Raw genomic sequence first — 21,823 nt, forward strand, 5'->3', positions numbered from 1 at the left:
GCGCACGCGCCTCCCGCGCGCCCCTCTGGAGCCCATTAGGCGGCCGGGGCCGCCCCGCGCCTCCGCGCAGCCCGCCCTCCCCTCGGTCGGCGGCGGGCCCGCTCCGAGCGCCCGCTGCCCCGTCCGGATGCCCCGTCCGTGGGCTCGCCCTTTGGGGACAGGCGCTCCCCGTCGGCGCCGGCGCCCCCTTGAAGCCTCCGGGAGACTCCGAGGGAGACGGCGAGACGAGCCTCGTCTTTCTGAGCTTGTTGAGACGGGAGGTGGCCCCAAAGTTTCTTTGTCTCCCTGCTCCTGGAAGATGGCGAGTGCGGTTCCCCGCCTCTGGGAAGGGGGTGCTCGGCGCGGCGGGGTCTGCAGGCGCCTGTGTGCGGGCCGGGCCTCGGTGGGCTGGGGGCGCCACTCCCGCGCCCGATGTCAGGGGCCCAGGCCTTCGGGACAGGCATCCCAAATTCTGGAAGCAGCTGCTTTTAGAGCCTAGTGCTCCCGTTGTCGGGTGGACGGACCGCCCGGCCCGGGGAGACGGCTCAGCGTTGTGAGGTCTCGCGTTCACTTGTTCTCTTGGCACTTGACTCTTTGGCGTGAGATCCCAGTTGGAGAAACTGAGGCCCAGAGTCGTCCCTGGTTCTCAGCAGCAGCTGTGCTCAGATCAGCTGGAGGTTGCTTTAAGCCCAGCTCTGTCCCAGAGACTTAAGAAGGAGAGGCTTGGTTGGGCTCCTTGAACCCTGCCGGTCGGGGTTAGTTAGGGCCCCAAGCAGTTTCTGGGGTGGACACAGAAGCGGGTGGTGTGGGTCCAGGTTCGGGCCTCTTCTCCCATTGTTTCTGTAACGCTCCTCCCAGCCCGGTTGTGGGCAGGAGGGTGGGGATAACACAACCTATGGGCGTCTTTCCTAAGAAAACGGGCTCCCCAGGGGTGATGTGTGGTGAGGTTTCAGCCGTAGGGCGGCTGTCGGGCTCTGATCTGCCGGTCGGATGCGAGGGGGGTTCTGCAGAGCAGAGCTTGGCCGCTGAGAGCGCCAGGCCTTCTGTGCTCGCACTTGAGAAGGTTGAGCTTCACGAGACTGCTGGCTCTGAAGCTGGCCCTTGTCGTCTTTGTGCCCTGGTACTTTTAGAAGCTTTGCCGACTGGGGTCTTTGGGTATTGTCCACTGACAATCGGGGGGTGGAGTAGTTGCTGAGATGTGGAACCGGGGTGCTTTGCTGCGGGGCGCCTGTCTTGGAAGGCTTGGGAGCTGCCGCGCACGAGGACTGATGGAGTGCACTTGGCTGAGGATGGCAACTTAACGCCTCTTTTTCTCAACTTCTAAGTGAGGTCCTTTGGCACTGAAGACCGTCCCACCGATAGGCCTGCCCCCCCGAGAGAGGAAATTTATGAGTACATCATTTTCCGGGGAAGTGATATCAAAGATATTACTGTGTGTGAACCTCCGAAGGCTCAGCACACGCTCCCTCAGGACCCTGCTATCGTTCAAGTAAGTGCGTCGCTCCGCTGCTGTGTGGGCACTGTGTCTAAGAGCTGCTGTTTCCGAATGGAACTTGGTGTCCTCTGTTTGGCCAGAGTGCTCACCTCGAGGAATAGCCGTCTAGTGAAAAGTGGTTTAATTTTTGTCTAGGCTGTTGGTATTCTGTGAAAGGTCTTAGCTCCTGCAGCATGCAGTAGGGTGTGCTGTAGAGTGGGATTCGCCGTGTGTGTGTGTGAGTGTGAGTGAGAGAGAGAGAGAGAGAGAACGGGGTGGGTGCTTTTAGTCTTGCCAGGACCTGGGGTGCCTGGGGAGTCGTATTTGTCCTTAGTTTCTGCTTGGGTAAATCTGAAGCCCCACTGACCTGGTGTGAGTGGCATAAAATGCTAGCAGGGACGGCAGGACTTGCTCTCAACACTGTCCAGGTGTTAAATTCCAGTGTTGGGGTCCACTAAATTTACAAGGCTTATGCTGCGTGCCTGCCTGCTGCGTCAGGGCATATATTGCCCAGGATTACCAAGGAGCCCAGGTTCACGTTTTCTTGATTTGTGAATTTAAATATTCACTGGCTCCTTTAGGGCTCCTGCTGCAGGAGGCTCTGGGACTGAGCTCACTCCCAGGAAGGTAGGAGCATGCACAGTGGACTCTAGGGGCACAGAAGACCCCGGCCAGACTTCTGGAAGGTTGGGAGGGAGGGTCCTGGGATTCAGAAGAGAAAGTACCTGAGCCAGGCCTTGAGAGACAAAGAGGCTTTTCAGGAGCACAGGGCCACAGAGAAGATGGGCGTCTGGGGAACTGTAAATAGTTCCACAGCCACACAGCTAGGCTTCTGCGCATTAGGGCCAAATCGAGGATGGCATTTCCATCCTCTCACAGAGCCTAGTTAGACTACCTGATGGCGGCAGTGGGGAGCCGTTAGCGGGTTAATTGAGTTGAGAGAGATTCGTTAGAATTACCTGGACAGGTGGAACTGGGAGAGAAATGTGGAAAAGGCAGCTTTGAGCTCCGTCAGACTTTCCTGGAGTCTTACCCCTCAGCGCCACACACGCCTCCAGGAATACAGACGGAAAGGTCAGGCTGCCTTCCCTGTGTGAACAGGGCTCTCCAGGCAGGGTGACAGGGGACCTTGCCCCGCTCTCACCTGTGTGTTTCATTGCTCAGTCCTCCCTGGGCTCGGGGTCAGCGTCCTCCTTCCAGCCACACGTGCCTTACAGCCCCTTCAGAGGGATGCCGCCCTACAGCCAGCTGGCCGCCAGCTCCCTGCTTAGCCAGCAGTACGCCGCCTCCTTGGGTCTAGGTGAGTAACTGTTTCTGCCTGGTCAACTGCCTGTGCCGGGATCTCCTGGAAGTGGGCCAGAGACCCTGGTGGTGGGGACACTGTGCTTTTGTCATGTTTAGCTTGCAGCGCACCCTTAGTACATTACTCAGTGCAACTTTAACTCGTTAGAACGCTTAGTAACTACTTGATTGGGAGCGAGAGAGCAACGGTCTGAGTGTTGGAACAGATGAATCAAATCACAATTCATTTGAAGTGTCAGCCTGGGTCTGGGTGGAAATTGTGGTATTTCTACTTTAAAGAAGAAATAACTGATGTGTAATTACAGATGAGTTGTAACTGTTTTGCTCATTTGTAAGTCTGTAAATATAAAAGTTAAGTAGAACACCCACATATTATATCCTTTACCATTCTGCTGTCGATGCCTTGCTCAAAAATTAAGTTTCCCCCAAGGTTGACTAACCCTGGAATAAGAGTCTCTTCTACATGAGTTAGAGTGAGAGGCTACTGGCCCTGGTCGCCGCTCTGCGATGTGTTCAAACTGTGGAGTTGGCAGGCGTCGCCTCCCTGCTCATGCTCCAGCTGTGGGCTGTGATCAGCCTGGACTGGTGCTGTGGGTCACTTCTAAAAATCATGTCATCTTGGTTGCTGCTCCTACTGTGGTGGTGCCCTTCTCAGCCTGCCTCCCTGTGTTTCTAGAATAGGTTTGTGTGAGCAAAGTGTTCTACAAGAGATTGCTTGGCTCTTTCCAAGCTTGCTAGATGCGAGTTTCTCGTTACTCATTTGTGTACTTTTCTCTTTTGCTCTTTCTCCTTTGTCTTCCTTTAGAGAAGTTGGTAAGCCCTCCAGCCTCAGCCGCAGCTTCCAGCCCTAGCTCTTCTCCATCTCCACAGCCTGGCTCAGAGCTTGACATGTCCTCAGAGCCACACCAGCTCACTTCCAAGGGTAACAGCAGTCTGGAGAACTGCATGCTGTGTCGCAAGCCATCCTAAGAGCGAGGGGGTAAACCAGTAGACCAGAGTGATAGTAGCTGTAGCACATAATTTACGAAACCCGTGGATCAGTTAAGCTGCTGCTTTTTGGTTAAGCGTATAGTCTTACTAACTCCCACAGTTTTAAAGAAGGGATTAGGGAAAACCGACAGAGCACTTTGTTTATTCTCCCGGGGTTCGGGGTCTGTTTTGACTTGTACTGAGACAAGCACACGTGGGAAACGTCTCTGTGCAGAAAGCCATTTCCCTAGGGTTTCTGCTGGTATTAATGTGTTCTAGATTGCTGGGTAAGACTGCAGGGGAACACCCCTAAGTAACTCACTTGCTGCTCTGGGATCTGTGTGGCACATTCCTCACCCATCCAGGGTATTCAGAGTCAGAGATGTCAGGTATCTTCATAAAATGAAGCCCCTTTAAAATTGGGTGACTAGCCCAAGCTGTTGACCAGGTGAACAGTGTGGGCCTGATGACTGGCTTGTTAATACTGGGGCACCACTTCTCTGTCGGGCGGCAGCACCTGTGGGATTTCTTGACCTTCCATGCTGCTCTTCTTGTTTCACCAGAGGTCGGAAATTCACCTGCATGAGTGAGGTAGAGCGCTGTGTGCTCCGCCCTCAGCATTGCAGAGACTCCGTCCAAGATAGTACCTGGGGCTTTCGTTATGGCCACACCTGTCAGGCTGTTACATTGCATGTGTTGCTTTGTGAATCTTCCATGGATGCCAGTGCAACCAAGTTGTAGAAGTAGCAATGTGTCTTCCCTACTTAAAAATTACACTAGATAGTTCATCGTTCTTAGGACCATTTACATACAGTTGCTCGTAGGGCCAGATAGTTTCTTTTAACTGGTCTGAGTTTATAAACAGCAGATGAGCTAAAGATTCTCGCCCCATCCAGTTACAGTGTGAGCAGGAGGCGCTCAGGAGTTGTCTTGCTCAGGAGGGGCGTGCTCGATGAGGTGATGGGCCAGAGAAGGTGGTCTAGGTCAGCACCCAGCGCAGAGGACGCTGGCAAGTACTAGCGTGCGAGGCCATTCCGGTCGGCCCTGGGAGTATTTCTTTTGTTCTGATTACAAGGAATTTTTCACGGTAGTTTCTCCAATTTCTGTACCGTGTGAAAAAGGTGAAATAGCCCATCTTCATTTGTATTGGGCTGCCCCTCTGATAATAGTTACCCCATGGTTAGGGCTCATTTTTTCTGTCTCAGACCTCCGTGCACCTCACACCCGCTCCCAATTGCTCTTTTTAAACAGCACCCCAGATCCGGGAGAGTGGGAGAGGGGAGGGAGGGCAGGGACTGATATGTATGGCACAGCCCTCTTTCTCTTCCTGCTTCGGAGGACCATCTCGTGGGCCAGGACCTCCACTGAGGCCCGGTTTCTGAGCGTTCATCTTCTTGCTCAGGGCTGGGCATGCAGTATTGTAGGAACAGACTTCAGCAGAACCCCATTCCCAAGGGCAGTCTGGGAGGCCTTCGTTTCTTTATGATGAGCTTTTACTCTTGAGAGGAGTACAGACTGTCATTTCTCTGTAGTTAGCTCTTATTCCTTCATCCTTTTTGGTTTTATTATGCCTTAGCAAAAATGACAGTGTTCTAGAATTTAACTTCAAAGACCCACCACTGCATTTTCTGGAAGATCCCTGACTGGGATGGTTCTTGTCCAGCAAGTACCAGAATGAAACAAATTCTCAGACTGAATTCACCAGCATCTTGGACCATTGAGCCCCTTCGGGGTTAGAGCTTGTGTGGTTTTCGGAAAGCCATTTCTAGACCGCCTGGGAGGTGCTCCTTTGTAGCGGGGTGTTTTTCCCTCCTTGGGGTTCCCTCAGTCAAGGAGCCTGGGGCTCAGGGTTCCCTGAACTGAGTGGGCCTTGTTCCTGCCTGGACTAGCCACAGAAGGGATGGCCTAGGGTGGGGGGGCTTTGCCTGGGTTTGTGGACCCTCTCTAGGCAGTTACCTTCCTCTCCTGCTCTCACATGCCGACCAGAAGAGAAGTGTCTGGAGGGGTGAAGGCTTTCTCCTTTTCTCTGTTTAAATCCTCCTCCCCTCCCCAACTCAGGAACTGGTTTTCCGTCCGTCCCAGTTGGCAAGAGCCCCATGGTGGAGCAGGCTGTCCAGACTGGTTCTCTTGATAACTTGAACGCCAAAAAGCTGTTACCCGGCAAGGGCACCGCGGGGATGCAGCTCAACGGGCGCCCGGCCCAGCCAAGCAGCAAGATGGCCAGCGGTACTTACACACTCGGTCCCCTGGAGTTGGTTCCATGTGCGCACAGTGGCACACTGCTTCCTGGGGTTCTCTCGTTAATAAAAACCACCCCCAAACCCCATGTGCTTTTGCAGGGCTGGCCTGTGCCGCATGCCCCTGTGGTGGTGCTGCCCTGCTGCCGCCGCTGGGTTCTGCTTTGCAGGCGCTTGCCTCACTCTTCCCTTTTGCGCCTTAGATGTAGTTCAGCCGGCAGCTGTGCAAGCTCCAGGGCAGGTGAACGACGAGAACAGAAGACCTCAGAGGAGGCGATCAGGTAACAGCTGTTGCCAATGAGTTCTGGGGCCGGGACCCACGCAGGTGCGCACTGCTTGCTCCTCCCGCCTGCTTCTCCCTGGTGACGGGTTTCGGGGGGTGCTGGGCTCGGTGGCTGCCTGAGTGTGCTCTGTCGTCTCTTTGCTGTCTGTCTGCCCCAAGCCACGTCTGGTTGGTGGCTTACCAGCCATGGCTGTCCTCCCTCTCCGCAGGGAATAGACGCACGAGGAATCGCTCCAGAGGGCAAAACCGCCCGACTAACACCAAGGAAAACACAATCAAGTTTGAAGGCGACTTTGATTTTGAGAGTGCAAATGCCCAGTTTAACCGAGAGGAGCTGGACAAAGAATTTAAGAAGAAACTGAATTTTAAAGGTCTGAGTTGTTTGTGAAAATTGCCCTCCCCCAAAAGGAGTATTCATAGAAGGAGGCAAGAAAGGACAGCTGGAGCATATGGGGGGCGTGGGGGTGTTGGCGAGTGTGGAAACCGCGGCATCTAGGGAATTACCACAATGAGGAGGAGTCTGGGGCTGTTGTGAAAACAGTGCTCGGGGAATGAGGAGCAGACGGCATGGCCCAGGGGTGGATGAGACTAGCAGTCGGAGTTAGAGGAGATTTCCCCTCAGCACAGAGCACCCCCGAGTGTTCCAGCAAGGCCTGAGGGCGCCCGGGAGGAGGGGCCCTTTCTTTCTGTCCTGGCACCTCAGTGTGTGCTACTTCTCTGCAGATGACAGAGCTGAGAAAGGGGAGGAGAAGGACCCGGCAGTGGTGACCCAGAGTGACGAGGCCCCTGCTGAGGAAGACCACCTGGGGCCCAACTGCTACTATGACAAATCCAAGTCCTTCTTTGACAACATCTCTTCTGAACTCAAGACCAGGTCAGGGGCCCAGGGGGCTGGGCGCAGGCCTAAATGAGCTGGCAGGAAGACACCCACTGCGCCTTGGCACTCCAGGACTGGGGCGTGCTCTCTGGAGGAACGAACCTACATGTTAAGTTCAGGCCGAGTCTCTTAGGATCCTGCTTGGGTTTTTGCCATAATGGATACATCAGTCCTGGTGGCACCAGCAGTCGGTGACGACCTGGGAAGCTCTGGCACCTGAGGGGTCTGACCAAGGTCCAGCCCCACTTTGCTCTTTGCTGCCACCTTCCTCTTTACAGCTGGGCTTGGCACTGCCCTCTCTAGCTGGTTGACTGTGTCAGCACTCACTTCTACACCACCTACCTCGGCCTGCTTCCTGGTCCCCGGCTGACCCTGGTGGCCTCAGGCCTTGCTATCTGAGGCACCTAGCCAGACCATTCTACTGCGGTGTTCTTTTCCCTGATTGCTTGAGGCTGGGGACCCTGTCGTGTGCTTTGTTTTTAGCACGCAACAGCTGGTGCTCAGATGTGAACAAGCTAGACAGTAAATGACATCTATGTTAACAGGGATGTATGGGAACTCAGATCCGCTTATTATGCAAATGGAGGGCCAGATGTACAGAGCTGGGCATTTAGGAGACCGCAGAAAGGCTGGCAGATCCCTACTCTCCATGCTTACATTCTGGCAGGGGGAGATAGATCATGAAAAGACACATACATATATAAGATAAAAATGCATTGGGGAAGAGCAACCAGTGACGGGTGTGGGTGTTAGGGTAAGAGAGTGCTGAGGTCTTAGACGTGGTGGCGTTCAGGTGACAGGGGCTAGATGAGAGGCTTTCCCAGACGGTGCTGGGGCGGAGGCAGGCAGTGTATCTGCCGTGAGACTGGAGCAGAGTCAACTGTGTGAGGCAGGGCGGAGTGATGAAAGTAAGGTGGGTCCCTGCAGGGTATTGTAGGTTACGGTGACAACTGGCTTTTATTCTGTGCGCTGGGGAGCTGTCAGAGGTTCGGAGCCGAGGAGTGACACTGTTTGACGTTTCTCCGCATCTCTGTTGACGGGGCTGAGAGTCGGCAAGCGGGGGAGCTGTGTGGCCACTTGGGAGGCTTTTGCAGTAGTCTGGCTGTCTTGGAGTGGGTGGGGGAGGGTGGTGGTGAAGGAGGGCAGCCTGGCTTCTGACCGTGCTTTAAAGGCGGCGCTGGCAGGGTTTGTGACTTGCGACAGGGTGTGAGGAGAGCCAGAACGACCGCCCAGGTTGGCCCGGACAGCGGAAGGGTGCAGTTTGTTTCTTTAAATGAGGGGGCCCATAGGGGCAGCAGAGCAGGAGCTCAGTGCTGGGTGTGTCGCATCTGAGCTGCCTGTGAACAACCCGCCAGCTGTGCCAGGCACACAGCTGGACACGGGGGTCCCCACTGCAGATAGAAGAGTGGGTGTCAGCAGCATGTTCGGGTAGCAGGAAGGCTGCTGGGCAGTGTGGAGTGTGGGTACTATGTCCCCACCCCCCAGAAAATGGGCATCATGTTCTTGGGGACCTGGCTCCATCTAGAGCCCAGTCCTCTCCTCACCTAGTAGAAACTTGTCTAGGATCATCTATGATCTGGCCACATCTTGGAACCTTCATAGGTGCTGGGGGCAGCAAGGGCTTCTGTTGTGGCACACTAGTGTCGTGCGTCACCATAGGTGACAAAGGCATGAGAGATGTATACTGAGCAGCCCAGTCTGGTGACAAGCACACCTGGTTGGAAATGTGGCTGGGCACACCTGCAGTCTGGGTCTCAGGCCCCAGCGTCCTCGCTGGGTCACCCCCTCTAATGGCTCCAGTAACACAGTAACCAACCGTCCCTCTTTCCGTCCTTCCTCCCGGGCTGTAGGAGGCTGAGGCCGGGCTCAGGAAGCTGAGAGTCAGTGCTTGCTGCAGTCAGTCTCACGCACCTTGTCTGTGGTTCAGTTCCAGGCGGACCACGTGGGCTGAAGAGAGGAAGCTCAACACGGAGACCTTTGGGGTGTCAGGAAGGTTTCTTCGTGGCCGTAGTTTCCGGGGTGGATTTCGAGGGGGCAGGGGCAATGGTACTACCCGTCGCAACCCAACTTCCCACAGAGCTGGGACTGGCAGGGTGTGAGGATGCAGCCAAAGGTGAGTGGGGAAGCTTCTGGATCCCTTGGTGGGAGGTCACTGGGACAGGAGCACCTGGGTAGGAAGCCTCTTCAGAAAGAACTTAGGAGTCAGGCAGTGGCTGGGTCTGGCTTCAGGAAGAGACGCCTCGAGGCATCAAGGCCAAACTGAGGCCTTGACCCTCTGAATCACCGGGGGCTCTTAGGGATGGCGGGACCAGAGCCAGCCCCAACCCAGGCCAACTGACCCTGAATCTCTGGGGAGGGGCCCAGCCCCAGGGTTGTCACAGTGAGGTTCTAGGTGCAGGAGGGCTGGGTGCTTGCAGTCAGCAAGTGGGGGATCGTGCGTGACAAGCCAGGGGCACGGCTCTGCGCTGACTCAGTCTGCATTTTTAACAAGGACCCTGGTGACTTGTGTGCCCATCAGGCTCTGGATGGTGTGCCCAGTGTTATGGGTGTGCCCAATGCCGACCTGCCCCTAGCCTGGTGGGTGGGACCTGGAGCTGCCTCCCTGTCCCCATTGTGGATTGTGATGGGAAAGTCTGGGAAGCCCTGGCCTGACATGGGGGTGGTGCAGAGGTCTAGCCACTTCTGTTCTTCAGCAGAGTCCACAGAGCCTGGCCTCTGCTGGGAATGAACTTAGGCCTAAACAAAACGTGCTGACTGCATTCACTTGGTGTCACGTCGTCTTCTCACAGGCTCCTGCTTGAAGCAGCACAGAAACGAAGCTGTGTCTACAAGGACATTGGAAAAGCTGCACTTCCTGGGGGAGACGTGGGTCACTGTTTACTGAGTTTGGAAAATCCCATATTACTACTAATGTTTTGGACTTAACAGAACTTGGACCTGGTCTGAGTTAGAACCACTTGTTTTGGGGGAAGTATTCATGGGTAACCTCTCTGAGGTATCTTGGCCTATCTTTCCTCTTTAGTTGCGCACAGCCTAATTCTAAGGTTTTGGTATTTGGCAGAAAAGTTTCTAGAGAGAAAGCTTGATCCTCCCTTTGTGACTTTTTTTGACAGCTTTGACTTTTAAAGTGGAACCAAATCTCATTTGGCAAATGCAGCAGCCCAGCATATCTCTGTAACCCAGCTGGCCCCTTGTGCTGCTGGCCTGGCACCCCCGCTGTTGCAGGTGGGGTCTCAGGAGCTGGGCAGAGCCAGCATGGTGGTGTGTGGGGGCGGGTGGGGATAGGGCAGGGAAAGTGGGGTGTCCCACAGATCATGTTGTATAAGCAAACCAGACAACCCTGACATCCGGAGTCCAGAGTGGCAAGGTCAAGGTTGGGGGCTGGCGGGGTGGGGGGACACCTGGAGGCAGGGGAAGGGGCCCTGAACATGAACTAGGAGCTGTCACTTGGAGCCTGGCTTCCATAGGAATTGGGGTTGGGGGTCCAAGGCCAGGACAAGCTCCCCTGTGGCATCCGTCATTCCTTTTCTGTCCCTGCCAGCCCCAGACCCTGGCCAGTCAGTGTTGGACTCTGGCCGAACACTGTTCTGTTCGGTGTCTCATCCACTTGGAAATGAGCCAGTCTTTTTTGCAAGGTCTGTTGACCGAGAGCGTATTTCCTCTCAATTGTAAATAGTTCTGTGTTTTTGTTTTACAGGTGGGTGGAGGGAGGGTAGGGAATATAAATTGGTTGCATGAGTCAATAGGTCAGACCTTTAGTATAAGCATGCGTCCCTCTGATTTACAGGGCATTGTGTTGAACATAAGCACCTTGGTAACTAAACCCCTTCCAACAGCTATAAAGGTCTTAGTTCTGTATTGATTAAGTTACTGTAAAAGCTTGGGTTTATTTTTGTAGGACTTAATGGCTAAGAATTAGAACATAGCAGTGGGGCTGCTCTGTTGGAGTAATGTAAATTGGAATTATAAATAAACATGCAAACCTTTAAAACTTTCTTATCCGCTCTGAAAGTAAATAGTCCTGTTGATTTTGCTGGCAAATCACATCCTGTCTAACGTGCCCATCTGAAGGGGGCTGGGAGGACCTGGGGAACGTTTGGTGCTCTTCAGTGAGACTGACCTGGCTGGTCTGCGTAAAGGGCAGGGAGCCAGGCCTAAGTGTACCGTGGGCCACCCTCCTCGGATGAGTGGCCCTGCTTTCCAGACACTTTGGACACAAACTAGTTTTAAAAACTCAGTTCACAGATAAATGTGCTTTAGAAGTGGCCCCTTTGCTGCCTTACTGCAGCTTCCAAGCTCCCCAGAACTCCCATGTTCTCAGTGCCTTCGAACCTGTTATGGGGCTGGACCCTAGGACCATGTGGAAAAGCAAGACCTGGTTGCTTTCAGACTTGAAGTGTCATTTCACTGTAATGGATTTCCAGGTGCCTTTTTTGTGCTGAGGAAGATTAGCCCTGAGCTAACATCTGTGCCAGTCTTCCTCCTTTTTTATGTGGGACACTGCCACAGCATAGCTGACAAGTGGTGTAAGTCCATGCCTAGGATCCAAACCCATGACCCAGGGCTGCCGAAGTGGAGTGTGCCTAACTTAACCACCATGCTACGGGCCCGGCCCCTCCACATCACTTTTTAAAAGCAGTCTCAGAGGATAAGGCCCCTCCAGTCAGCTGTTGTCACTTCTCCCTTCACTCAGGCCCAGAGCAGGACTGGGCAGCAGGCAGTCAGCCTGTAATGCTCGGCCCAGCCATCAGTTTCAGAACCCCAACAAATTCCTGGTAACCTTCCATCTTTTTGCAACTAATGTCCTTGACCAAAAAAAACTCTTGCATAGTGTACACACTGGGTGCAGGTAGCCAGGGCAGACTCTAAACTCGTTAGGTAACTTAGCAAACGTATTTTCTGCTAGAGAATCTAGTCCGGTCAGTCTACCACCTGTGACTAACCTTGCTTTGAAAGTTTTATGCTGACAACCATCCTTACAATTAGACATTTTATGCTGAGGTTAAAATATATCTGGGCCTCTTTACTCCTTTTTTAGAGGAAAAATGTCTATGTGCCATTAAACAAGAGCTCAGAGCAAGAGAGGCTGCAGACAGGCAGAGAACAGAGCCTGGAGTCCTGATAGTTGGCAGGGGCAGCCAGCCCGAGGACCCAAAACCCTTTGTAAAGCTGTGCAGGGAAAGGGGGTGGTGAGGACTTTTCTGTAAAGACAAACCTTAGGACAGTGCCTTAAACTGCGGCTGGCCTGGAAGCTAACAGCACTCTTTCTGGCTCACACACGAGCGGGGGGTGCCGCCACCAAGTCTTAACGTCTTCATGTATTCTACCTTAAGTCTTAATCTACTAAATCCAGGAATATAGCTGCTGTTCTGCCAAATTCTGAGTTCAGGGCTTAAACTGAGTGCTGTCTGTGCTTGTGTCCTTCACATCATGTTAGACGACTTGAATGGGTGTCTGAGGAGCGAAAGTCAGTCCATCTGTTTAGAACCCCTAAAGGAAAGAACCCGAGTTTATGCACCCATTTTGAGTGCCTGTCCACTGCAGCTGTGCACAGCACCCGTCACACTTTGCACACTGCTTGGACTTGAAAGTCCTTCCACAAACGCCAAGGGAGGACTCCCTCCTCAGTCTGTGGCTTCTTGTCCTAGAGCCTGGCAATGAGCAGCAGAACGGAAGGCTCACACCAAGGAGAGCACCAGAGACCAGAAGTGAGGGAAGTTCTAAAGAGCTATCGTAATTACACCTAAAAGACGCACACACTTAAAAAAAAGGTTAAAAAATATGGTAGTTTATTGTAGGACACTTGGACAGTACGGATAATGGAATGGAAATGCCTACACGTCATTTTGAAAATCATCCATGATTTGAATTAAAAATCAATACAAGCAAGATTTCGTTATCATGATGCTTTCTTTTGTTTCTTCTTTTCGTTTTCCTCTTTTTCTTTTTCAATTTCAGCAACATATTTCTCAATTTCTTCAGGATTTAAAATCTACCAAAGAAAAAGAATTTATGGTTAGTCCCCAAGCCAAACAAGGTGCCCAGAGCACCAGCACCCCATGTGGGGAGGGGAGCTCTTGGACTCTGGCCAGACTGCACCTCAGAGCGGCCGCTACAGTAAACAAGGCCACGTGTGCCTGATCCAGTTAACAACAGCCAGAGCCTATTAAAAAGCAGATTATCAAATCACTAAATTTTCATAGGCGATTATTAAAAAGCAGAAGCAAATCTGCAGTTGCTGACAGCCCTTCAGTGTGTCGGGAGCACGCGTGAGCACCATCTTTAGCCATGGAGACGACACTGGAATGCTTTCCTTTTGGCTCATTTGTGGAGAGCCTCCTTCCCAGTGCTGAACCACAGCAGAAGGCCCCTAAGCTTGTACTGCCCCTGCTGATTGGGGAACTCTCCACAGGTAAAGACAGCAAACAGACTTGGCGATTACCTTGAGGGGTTGATCTCGCCTCATGACAGCAAGTTCGATGTTTTTGCCCCCGGACTGAACCACCTTGGAGGGAAGAGGAGAACATTAGACGCCTCTCCCACCTCGGGACCAAACAGGTCTCCAAGCACCACTCACGACAGTGTGTGCACCCGAGCCCAGCACTGCCACACGAGGAGAGGGGGCGAGAAGTCCCAGCACCCAAAGCTTTTGTCCTAACTGCACGTCATGTGCAGTCATCTGGGACACCTGCACCCCCTGCCTGTCTCCTGGCAGTCAGACTTGGGCCGAATCGCTGGTCCTTCTTGCACAGTAGCCGTGCTCACAACTCTCCCCTTTCCCACCACTGAGCTCCAACCTCTGGACTCCGGCCTGGCCCCCCAACTACCCCCTCAGCCTCTGGGGCTTCACCTGCAAGCACCTCCGTGGTCTTGACAAAGCCCAAGCCCTCGCCACTCCTGAGCATTACTCCCAGTTTTCTTTCCATCTGCCTGACTCCAGCAGCAGCTCGAGCCGCAGCCAGGCTGAGTGGCGGCTGTGAGCTGTTTGCTCTTGGGCAGCCGCTTATGCCTCTTGGTGCCTTGACTGCCTCAGTCGTATAAGGGAGCTGACAAAGTGCCGAGCGGTGCCCAGCACAGCAAGCCCTCAGGTATCCCAGCATTACTGTTGGTGCCCTCGCTCCCTCCTTCCTTGCTGCCCACACATCAGTCACCCAGTTCTGTGCTGTCCATTTTGCCGAGCCCAAGAACCACCACTCAGATGTGACTTCACCATCTTGCCCAGATTTCAAATGCAAACTTACTTCCAGAAGGGCCTTGATAACCAGCTTAATGGTCAGATCGTCTGTTTCAATGGCTTCGTCAGTATAATTCTTCTCCAGAAATTCACGCACTGACTTGGCACCCCGGCCTATGGCATTGGCCTGAAACAGAAACGTGTGTTACACAGTGCAGGGCATGACGATCCAGAGCCAGCCTGAGAAGACAGCCACCCATGTAGGCCAGCCAGCCACTGCCCCAGCCGCTCTCCCATGTGCAGTGGCAAGAGGCAGTCTGGAGGGAAGTGGGCCTGGGCCCCAGCCCTGCTCAATGGCTTGCTTTCACAAAGGGCTACTTGGAGTTGGTGTGATTCTTACCAAGGATGGGATTCTACTTGTATTTCATTATTGAAAGACACACAGGTAGTTTTACTTTAGGCCGTGTATCCTTTTTTTTTTTTTATTGAGTTATTGATAGGTTACAATCTTGTGAAATTTCAGTTGTACATTAATGTTTGTCAGTCATGTTGTAGGTGCACCACTTCACCCTTTGTGCCCACCCCCCACCCCACCTTTCCCCTGGTATCCACTAAACTGTTCTTAGTCCATAATTTTAAATTCCTCATATGAGTGGAGTCATACACAGATTATCCTTCTCTCGCTGGCTTATTTCACTGAACATAATTCCCTCAAGGTCCATCCATGTTATTGCAAATGGAATGATTTTGTTCTGTTTTGCAGCTGAGTAGTATTCCATTGTATATATGTACCACATCTTCTTTATCCATTCGTCTGTTGCTGGACACTTAGGTTGCTTCCACGTCTTGGCTATTGTAAATAATGCTGCAATGAACATTGGGGTGCATAGGACTTTTGGGATTGCTGACTTCAAGCTCTTCGGATAAATACCCAGTAGTGGGATGGCTGGATCGTATGGTAGTTCTATTTTTAATTTTTTGAGGAATCTCCATACTGTTTTCCATAGTGGCTGCACCAGTTTGCATTCCCACCAGCAGTGTATGAGGGTTCTTTTTTCTTCATAACCTCTCCAACATTTGTTGCTATTAGTTTTAGATATTTTTGTCATTCTAACGGGTGTAAGGTGATATCTTAGTGTAGTTTTGATTTGCATTTCCCTGATGATCAGGGATGATGAGCATCTTTTCATGTGCCTATTGGCCATCCATATATCTTCTTTGGAGAAATGTCTGTTCATGTCTCCTGCCCATTTTTTGATTGGGTTGTTTGATGTTTTGTTGTTGAGTTGCGAGAGTTCTTTATATATTATGGATATTAAGCCTTTGTCAGATATACGACTTGCAAATATTTTTTCCCAGTTAGTGGGTTGTTTTTTTGTTTCAATCCTGTTTTCATTTGCCTTGAAGAAGCTCTTTAATCTGATGAAGTCCCATTTGTTTATTCTTTCTATTGTTTCCCTTCTCTGAGAAGGCACGGTGTCCGAAAAGATCCTTTTAATACTGATGTCAAAGAGTGTACTGCCTATGTTTTCTTCCATGGTTTCAGGTCTCACCTTTAGGTCTTTAATCCATTTTGAGTTTATTCTGGTGAATGGTGAAAAAGAATGGTCAATTTTCATTGTTTTACATGTGGCTTTCCAGTTTTCCCAGCACCATTTGTTGAAAAGACTTTCTTTTCTTCATTGTATGCCCTCAGCTCCTTTGTCAAAGATAAGCTGTCCATAGATGTGTGGTTTTATTTCTGGGCTTTCAATTCTGTTCCATTGATCTGTCCACCTGTTTTTGTACCAGTACCATGCTGTTTTGATTACTGTAGCTTTGTAGTATGTTTTGAAGTCGGGGATTGTGATGCCTCCCGTTTTGTTCTTTTTTTCTCAGGATTGCTTTAGAAATTCGGGGTCTTTTGTTGCCCCATATGAATTTTAGGGTTCTTTGTTCTAATTCTGTAAAGAATGTCATTGGGATTCTGATTGGGATGGCGTTGAATCTGTAGATTGCTTTAGGTAGAACGGACATTTTAACTATGTTTATTCTTCCAATCCATGTACATGGAATGTCTTTCCATCTCCTTATGTTGTCATCCAATTCTCTCAGAAAGGCCTTGTAATTTTCATTATATAGGTCCTTCACTTCCTTAGTTAAATTTACCCCAAGGTATTTTATTCTTTTTGTTGCGATTGTGAATGGTATTGTGTTCTTGAGTTCTTTTTCTGTTGGTTCATTACTGGAGTATAGAAATGCTACTGATTTATGCAAATTGATTTTATACCCTGCAACTTTGCTGTAGTTGTTGATTACTTCTAACAGTTTTCCAATGGATTCTTTGGGGTTTTCTATATATAAGATCATGTCGTCTGCAAACAGCGAGAGTTTCACTTCTTCCCTCCCTATTTGGATTCCTTTTATTCCTTTTTCTTGCCTGATTGCTCTGGCCAGGACCTCCAGTACTATGTTAAATAAGAGTGGTGATAGAGGGCATCCTTGTCTCGTTCCTGTTTTCAGGGGGATGGGGTTCAGTTTTTGCCCATTGAGTATGATGTTGGCTATGGGTTTGTCGTATATGTAGGCCGTGTATTCTTACACCTCACTGTCCTTTGACTTTCTCCCAAACAGCAATGTTTAATGACTTCTTTGTGTCCCTGTCAGCAGGAGCGTTGTGGAAGAAACAGGTGGTGTGTGTGTGCACATGCATCTATAAGACTAGGCCCCAGTTCCTCCCAGTGGCCTCTAAAGCCCCAAGCCCCTCTGTTTTGTCAGACTCACCTTCCAAGCATGGTATGTGCCCGAGGGATCAGTCTGATAGAGTCTGGGGGTGCCATCAAAGTCAAAACCCACAATGAGGGCGGAGATGCCAAACGGCCTGCGCCCATTGCTCTGCGTGTAGCGCTGGCGGAAAAAGAAACACGTTAACACTGTCTTTGTAGCCCCAAAGGCCCCACAGAACCCACACTAAGTTACATCCATGTGACATTCTGAGCTCTGCTTTGAGTGGATGGATGAAAAGAAACTACTAAGACCACTCGCAGTTATTTTCAATTCAAATGATAAATGAAATCAGCCAATAGTTTTCAGCATTCCTCCTTTCTTTTCTGTATTTTCATTCTTGGAAAAAGACACTCCTATGACCAGAATTGCACCATGGAGCCCAAGTGAGGCTATGTGGAATTATTTTGATGACATATACACATTCTGGCTACAGTTGGGTTTAAAGACAACTAGCATCTCACTGGGGGACAGGGTTCAGCCCCCTTTCAACTGCTTGGTGGTGGCAAGATAAAAACTCTATCATTGCCCTCTAGAAACAGGAATTTGGACTGCGCCATGTCACCAAATGAGAACAGAACAATGCCGCCAAAATGGACAAGCTATAGTAAATTATACACGTCCAAGTAAAGATGGGACTGTGCACGGAACAGGTGCAGTTTTCTGAGTCCCCTAGTGACGCAGGCTAACATCCACGCGCAGTACCATAGTAGGACACCTTCCGTGACAAAGCAGTGACTGCTCCTAGCAAGAGGTGGTCACGGGCAGGTGGGCACCCACCTGCTTCAGACTGGCAATGTAGCGGGTGATGTACTCCACAGTGACTGGGTCCTCCACAGTCAGCCGGTGGCTCTGGCACTCCACCCGGGCCCTGTTGATGACTATCCTCGCGTCGGCAGTGAGGCCTGCAACAATGGCAAAGAGGATCCCACCTGAGCCACACCTCATCCAGTCTAATCACAGACAGCAGTAACCTTTGGCAAAGATTCCAAAACCAGTCCTGTGAAACCCAGCACTGAGGTCATTCTGAGTGACAACGGGGGAACGATCAGCTTCTGTGAGCTTCTCAGAGAAAGTTGGGTGTACAAGGAACGGCGTGTGTTGGACCGTATTTAAACACACTAATCCTTTGACAACGCAAGTGAATCTCCAGTTTAGGTGAACTGGGATCTTCCTGAACTGGACCTACCGAGGGAGGTAACAGGTAAACCACGCAAGTGCTGAAAACACACTGCACGCCCTGACAGCAGGCGCTGTCCAGCTCCCTCCACACCCTGGGCACAGTTAGCTGCTGAGAGCCGTACCCTTCTCTGGACTGACTACAGCCAGCGTCGGGCTGGCAGCCGCAGTGGAGGCAACAACACAGCCCCCTCAACCTGGGGGTGTCTATTCATTTAGCCCCTGTGCTAATGATAGCACATGGGGAGCCACCTGGGGAGGAGAGACCCTCCCCACCAAACCATAGCCAAACCTTTTCTTAAAGGCCCCAATCTCTTCTTTTAAATGATTTCAGCTCACCCAGTTCACATGTCTCTCAATAACCCACCCATTAGGCTAACCTCCAAAGCTCAGGTCTTTGCCGAGCCACGGAGGAACAGCACCGGCCCCAGGCTTACCTGCGAATGCCATGCACACATTGTCATCCAGAGCACAGATCTTCCGCACGGTTCTTTCATCCTGCAGTTTGGCCACTGACTTCTTCTCCACACCAAGAACAACAATGTCTTTTCCTCGAACGCCAACCTTCAATAAAAATCAACAGCACTTAAAAAAGTGACATTAGGGGCCGGCCTGGTGGCGCAGCGGTTAAGTGCATACATTCCGCTTCAGCGGCCCGGGGTTCACTGGTTCGGACCCCAGGTGCTGACATGGTACCGCTTGGCAAGCAATGCTGTGGCAGGCGTCCCACATATAAAGTAGAGAAAGATGAGCATGGATGTTAGCTCAGGGCCAGTCTTCCTCAGCAAAAAGAGGAGGACTGGCAGCAGATGTTAGCTCAGGCCTAATATTCCTCAAAAAAAAAAAAAAAAGTGGCATTAGGGGCCAGCACAGTGGTGTAGTGGTTAATTTCACACCCTCCGCTTCGGCCGCAGAGGGTTCATGGGTTCAGATCCAGGGTGTGGACCTACGTACTGCTCATCAAGCCATGCTGTGGCCACATCTCACATATAAAACAGAGGAAGACTGGTATAGATGTTAGCTCAGCAACAATCTTCCTCAGGGCCAATCTTTCTCACCCCCCCCCCCCAAAAAGTGACATGAGAGTTTGTCACCAGTCACAGAGCACTAAGAGCAGACATGAATACCCTAGGGATAGCAGCCCCCACACATCCCTCCCCCCACTCCTCAGATCACTGCTGTGGGCACCACACCCTGCAAACCATGGGTATTGACAGCAGAGCTAGCTCAGGTATCGTGACCTAGGTGCCTAGTCATGTGGCTTAAAATACTGATAGGTAGTTCCAATTATAATACAACTAAAAATTAACTACCATATAGTAAACGTGTATATGTATATTTATCAATCCAACCCAGTAAATCCAAGAGTCCAATGGATGGCGCCTTTAAGCCTGAGAGCCCAACATTCAAGCAGCGTTTCTGTAGTGGTGAAATTACACTACACCCTGCCCCGCTTTCTCCTGCACTATTGCACACCAGTGTGCACAGCTGTGGAGAAGGCCTGATTTGCCACCAGGTGAACAACTGTGTCAAGTATTACAAGTGTGAACTGCTCTCTGTTTATGGCTGACACCGTAGAGGGCCGAGGGATGTATTAGAAACAGGGAAAAATCACTAATGGCCAGTGAACTCCACAATCACGGCGGGAGCAGACAAATGGGACAATCATTTGGAAAACCAACATCCCCTCTTTGTCTACAGCAGTTTCTCAGCCTCAGCACGGTGGCCACTCGGGCCTGCGAATTCTTTGATTAGAGTCAAAGAGGGCTGTGCCAAGCACTGTAAGGCGTTTTAACGTCACCCCGGCCTCCAGCCCCAGCTGCCAGTAGTGCCTCTCCCCCATCCTGGACAAGGAAACATGTCTCCACACGTTGCCAACTGCCCCCTGGGGTGCACAATCACCCGGGGTTAAGAAGCGCTGGTCTGCAGTGTTTCAGATTTCAAGGAGCTTTCTCATATGCTGTCATACGTCATCTTCAAAATTCCCCGAGGGAAAGGCAGCCAGGCCCAGGGGTGCAAGGCAAAGCCAGCCACCCGGGCTGGCCCACGGTAGTCCTGCGGGTGGGAGGAGGGGGGCCAAGGACCCTTCCAGTCTCTTTAAGCTGAGTTAGGGCACACGATGGATTTGGGGCGTTCGTTTCAAAACAGATCAAGAAAATGAGAAACAGTTCAAAATTCACAGAATCCTGTGTGCCTTCTCTCTGCCTGTCATACCTCTGAAATACCAGAAGATAAAAATTAAAACTATCGTACAGTGTGACCAACAAGCAAACTGACAGTGTCTCAAAGACACCATGAATTTAAATTTCAACCGGTGGTCGAACTGAGAGGTACAGGCGCCCAGGCAAGGGGACGATGGGACGGCGCACTGCCCACGCAGTGGAGCGCTCAGAGCAGCGAGGCCCAGGAGGGAGCCCGTCAGCAGCCTCCCGCCCTGGGAGCGGCAGGCCGACACCGAGAACCTGCCCCGCTTTGTTCTCGAAGCCCACCTGACCTCGAGGACAGCCGCTCTCCCTGGTGGGGGACGGCCCCTAACCCGGAGCTGTCCCGGCGCAGTTCACCTAAGTCACGTGCTTGCTTAACATTCGTAGCCAGAGCAGCCAGCCGGGCCGCCCGGCGCCGCGCCCGCACCTCCGTTCGCCCCGGGCGCCTGAGCGCGGCCGCACCGAGCTCCCGGGGCCGGGGCAAAGGTGGCCCGCCAAGATGGCCGTCACCCCGGGCGCTCACACGCTCCAGAGACGCTGAAAGAAAGGAAGCTGGCTCTCTGATGCACCGCGGACGCAGGCCTCGCTGGTCTTCAAAGCACCCGGCACGAATCACCAGCAAACAGAGCCCACGCTCGCCCTGCGCGAAAACCCGTGTGACGAGCGCAAGCAGGCGCCAACACCCGTTCCCAAACGAACCCGCTCCCTGTCTCCTCTAGGAACACCAACGTCCCGACCTCTCTGCGCTCAACTGGCGCCCCGGGGCGAACCCCGAAAGGCCAATCCAAGCAAAGCCGCCCCACGGCCCGGAGGAAGCCGTCCGCGCGGCCACTCGGGGGAAGGTCGCCGGCAAGGCGCACCCGGGCCCAGCCCGCCGGGAGCGAGGGCCACGCCAAGCCCCCCGACACCCAACTCTGTCCACAGCCGCGCCCACGACCGCTCAGGCCGTGCCCCGCGTCCCGGCCTCCCCCAGCTGAGACCCCGGCCGCCCCAGCCAGGCCCCCGGCAGGCCCGCTTCCGCCAGCCTCCGCGGGGGCGCGCAGGCCCGGCCGGCGGGCCGCTCACCGCGGTCGAGCCCTTCTTCACGGCCTCCTGCGCGTACTCCACTTGGAAGAGGTGGCCGTCGGGCGAGAAGACGGTGATGGCGCGGTCGTAGCTCATGCCGGCGGAGCGAGCGGCGCGGCGCGGCCGGACCGGGAAAAGCGCACACTCACCGCCGGCGCGGCCCGCGATTCACGACGCCGCTGCGCCCGCGCCGCGCGCCCGCCCGTCCCCGGCGCCGCCAATTGCGCCGCTGGCGTATGGCGGCGTCGGCGCGTCAGGCGGCGTCGGGCGGACGTGCGCGCGCCGGGGCGGGGCTAGGCCGAACCAACGGCGGCCGG

General features: G+C 52.6%; 2 protein-coding genes across 5 annotated transcripts; one reads left to right on the top strand and one right to left on the bottom strand.

The window, feature by feature from the left end:
• The first annotated feature begins 9 nt into the window (after positions 1-9).
• On the top strand, positions 10-11,116 carry LSM14B (LSM family member 14B). 4 transcript variants are annotated; one of them, XM_046678695.1, is made up of 10 exons: positions 284-305; positions 1,305-1,468; positions 2,618-2,753; positions 3,561-3,677; positions 5,783-5,950; positions 6,165-6,242; positions 6,454-6,615; positions 6,968-7,118; positions 9,049-9,234; positions 9,911-11,116. In XM_046678695.1, the coding sequence occupies exons 1-9, from the start codon at positions 299-301 to the stop codon at positions 9,218-9,220; spliced, it is 1,155 nt and encodes a 384-aa protein (XP_046534651.1). In that variant the 5' UTR covers positions 284-298; the 3' UTR covers positions 9,221-9,234; positions 9,911-11,116. The 4 variants fall into 4 exon arrangements, with proteins under 4 accessions (XP_046534654.1, XP_046534651.1, XP_046534652.1 ...); XM_046678698.1 differs by lacking the exons at positions 284-305; positions 3,561-3,677 and adding an exon at positions 10-260; XM_046678696.1 differs by lacking the exon at positions 6,165-6,242.
• Positions 11,117-12,888: 1,772 nt separating this feature from the next.
• On the bottom strand, positions 12,889-21,722 carry PSMA7 (proteasome 20S subunit alpha 7). Its single transcript, XM_046678699.1, has 7 exons — positions 21,507-21,722; positions 18,675-18,801; positions 17,839-17,963; positions 17,059-17,181; positions 14,363-14,482; positions 13,564-13,626; positions 12,889-13,113 (listed from the first exon to the last, which is right to left on the bottom strand). The coding sequence occupies exons 1-7, from the start codon at positions 21,600-21,602 to the stop codon at positions 13,021-13,023; spliced, it is 747 nt and encodes a 248-aa protein (XP_046534655.1). The 5' UTR covers positions 21,603-21,722; the 3' UTR covers positions 12,889-13,020.
• Between the last annotated feature and the right edge of the window lie 101 nt (positions 21,723-21,823).

This window comes from Equus quagga, chromosome 12 (genome assembly GCF_021613505.1).
Source record: "Equus quagga isolate Etosha38 chromosome 12, UCLA_HA_Equagga_1.0, whole genome shotgun sequence".
In the NCBI taxonomy this organism is placed as follows: domain Eukaryota; kingdom Metazoa; phylum Chordata; class Mammalia; order Perissodactyla; family Equidae; genus Equus; species Equus quagga.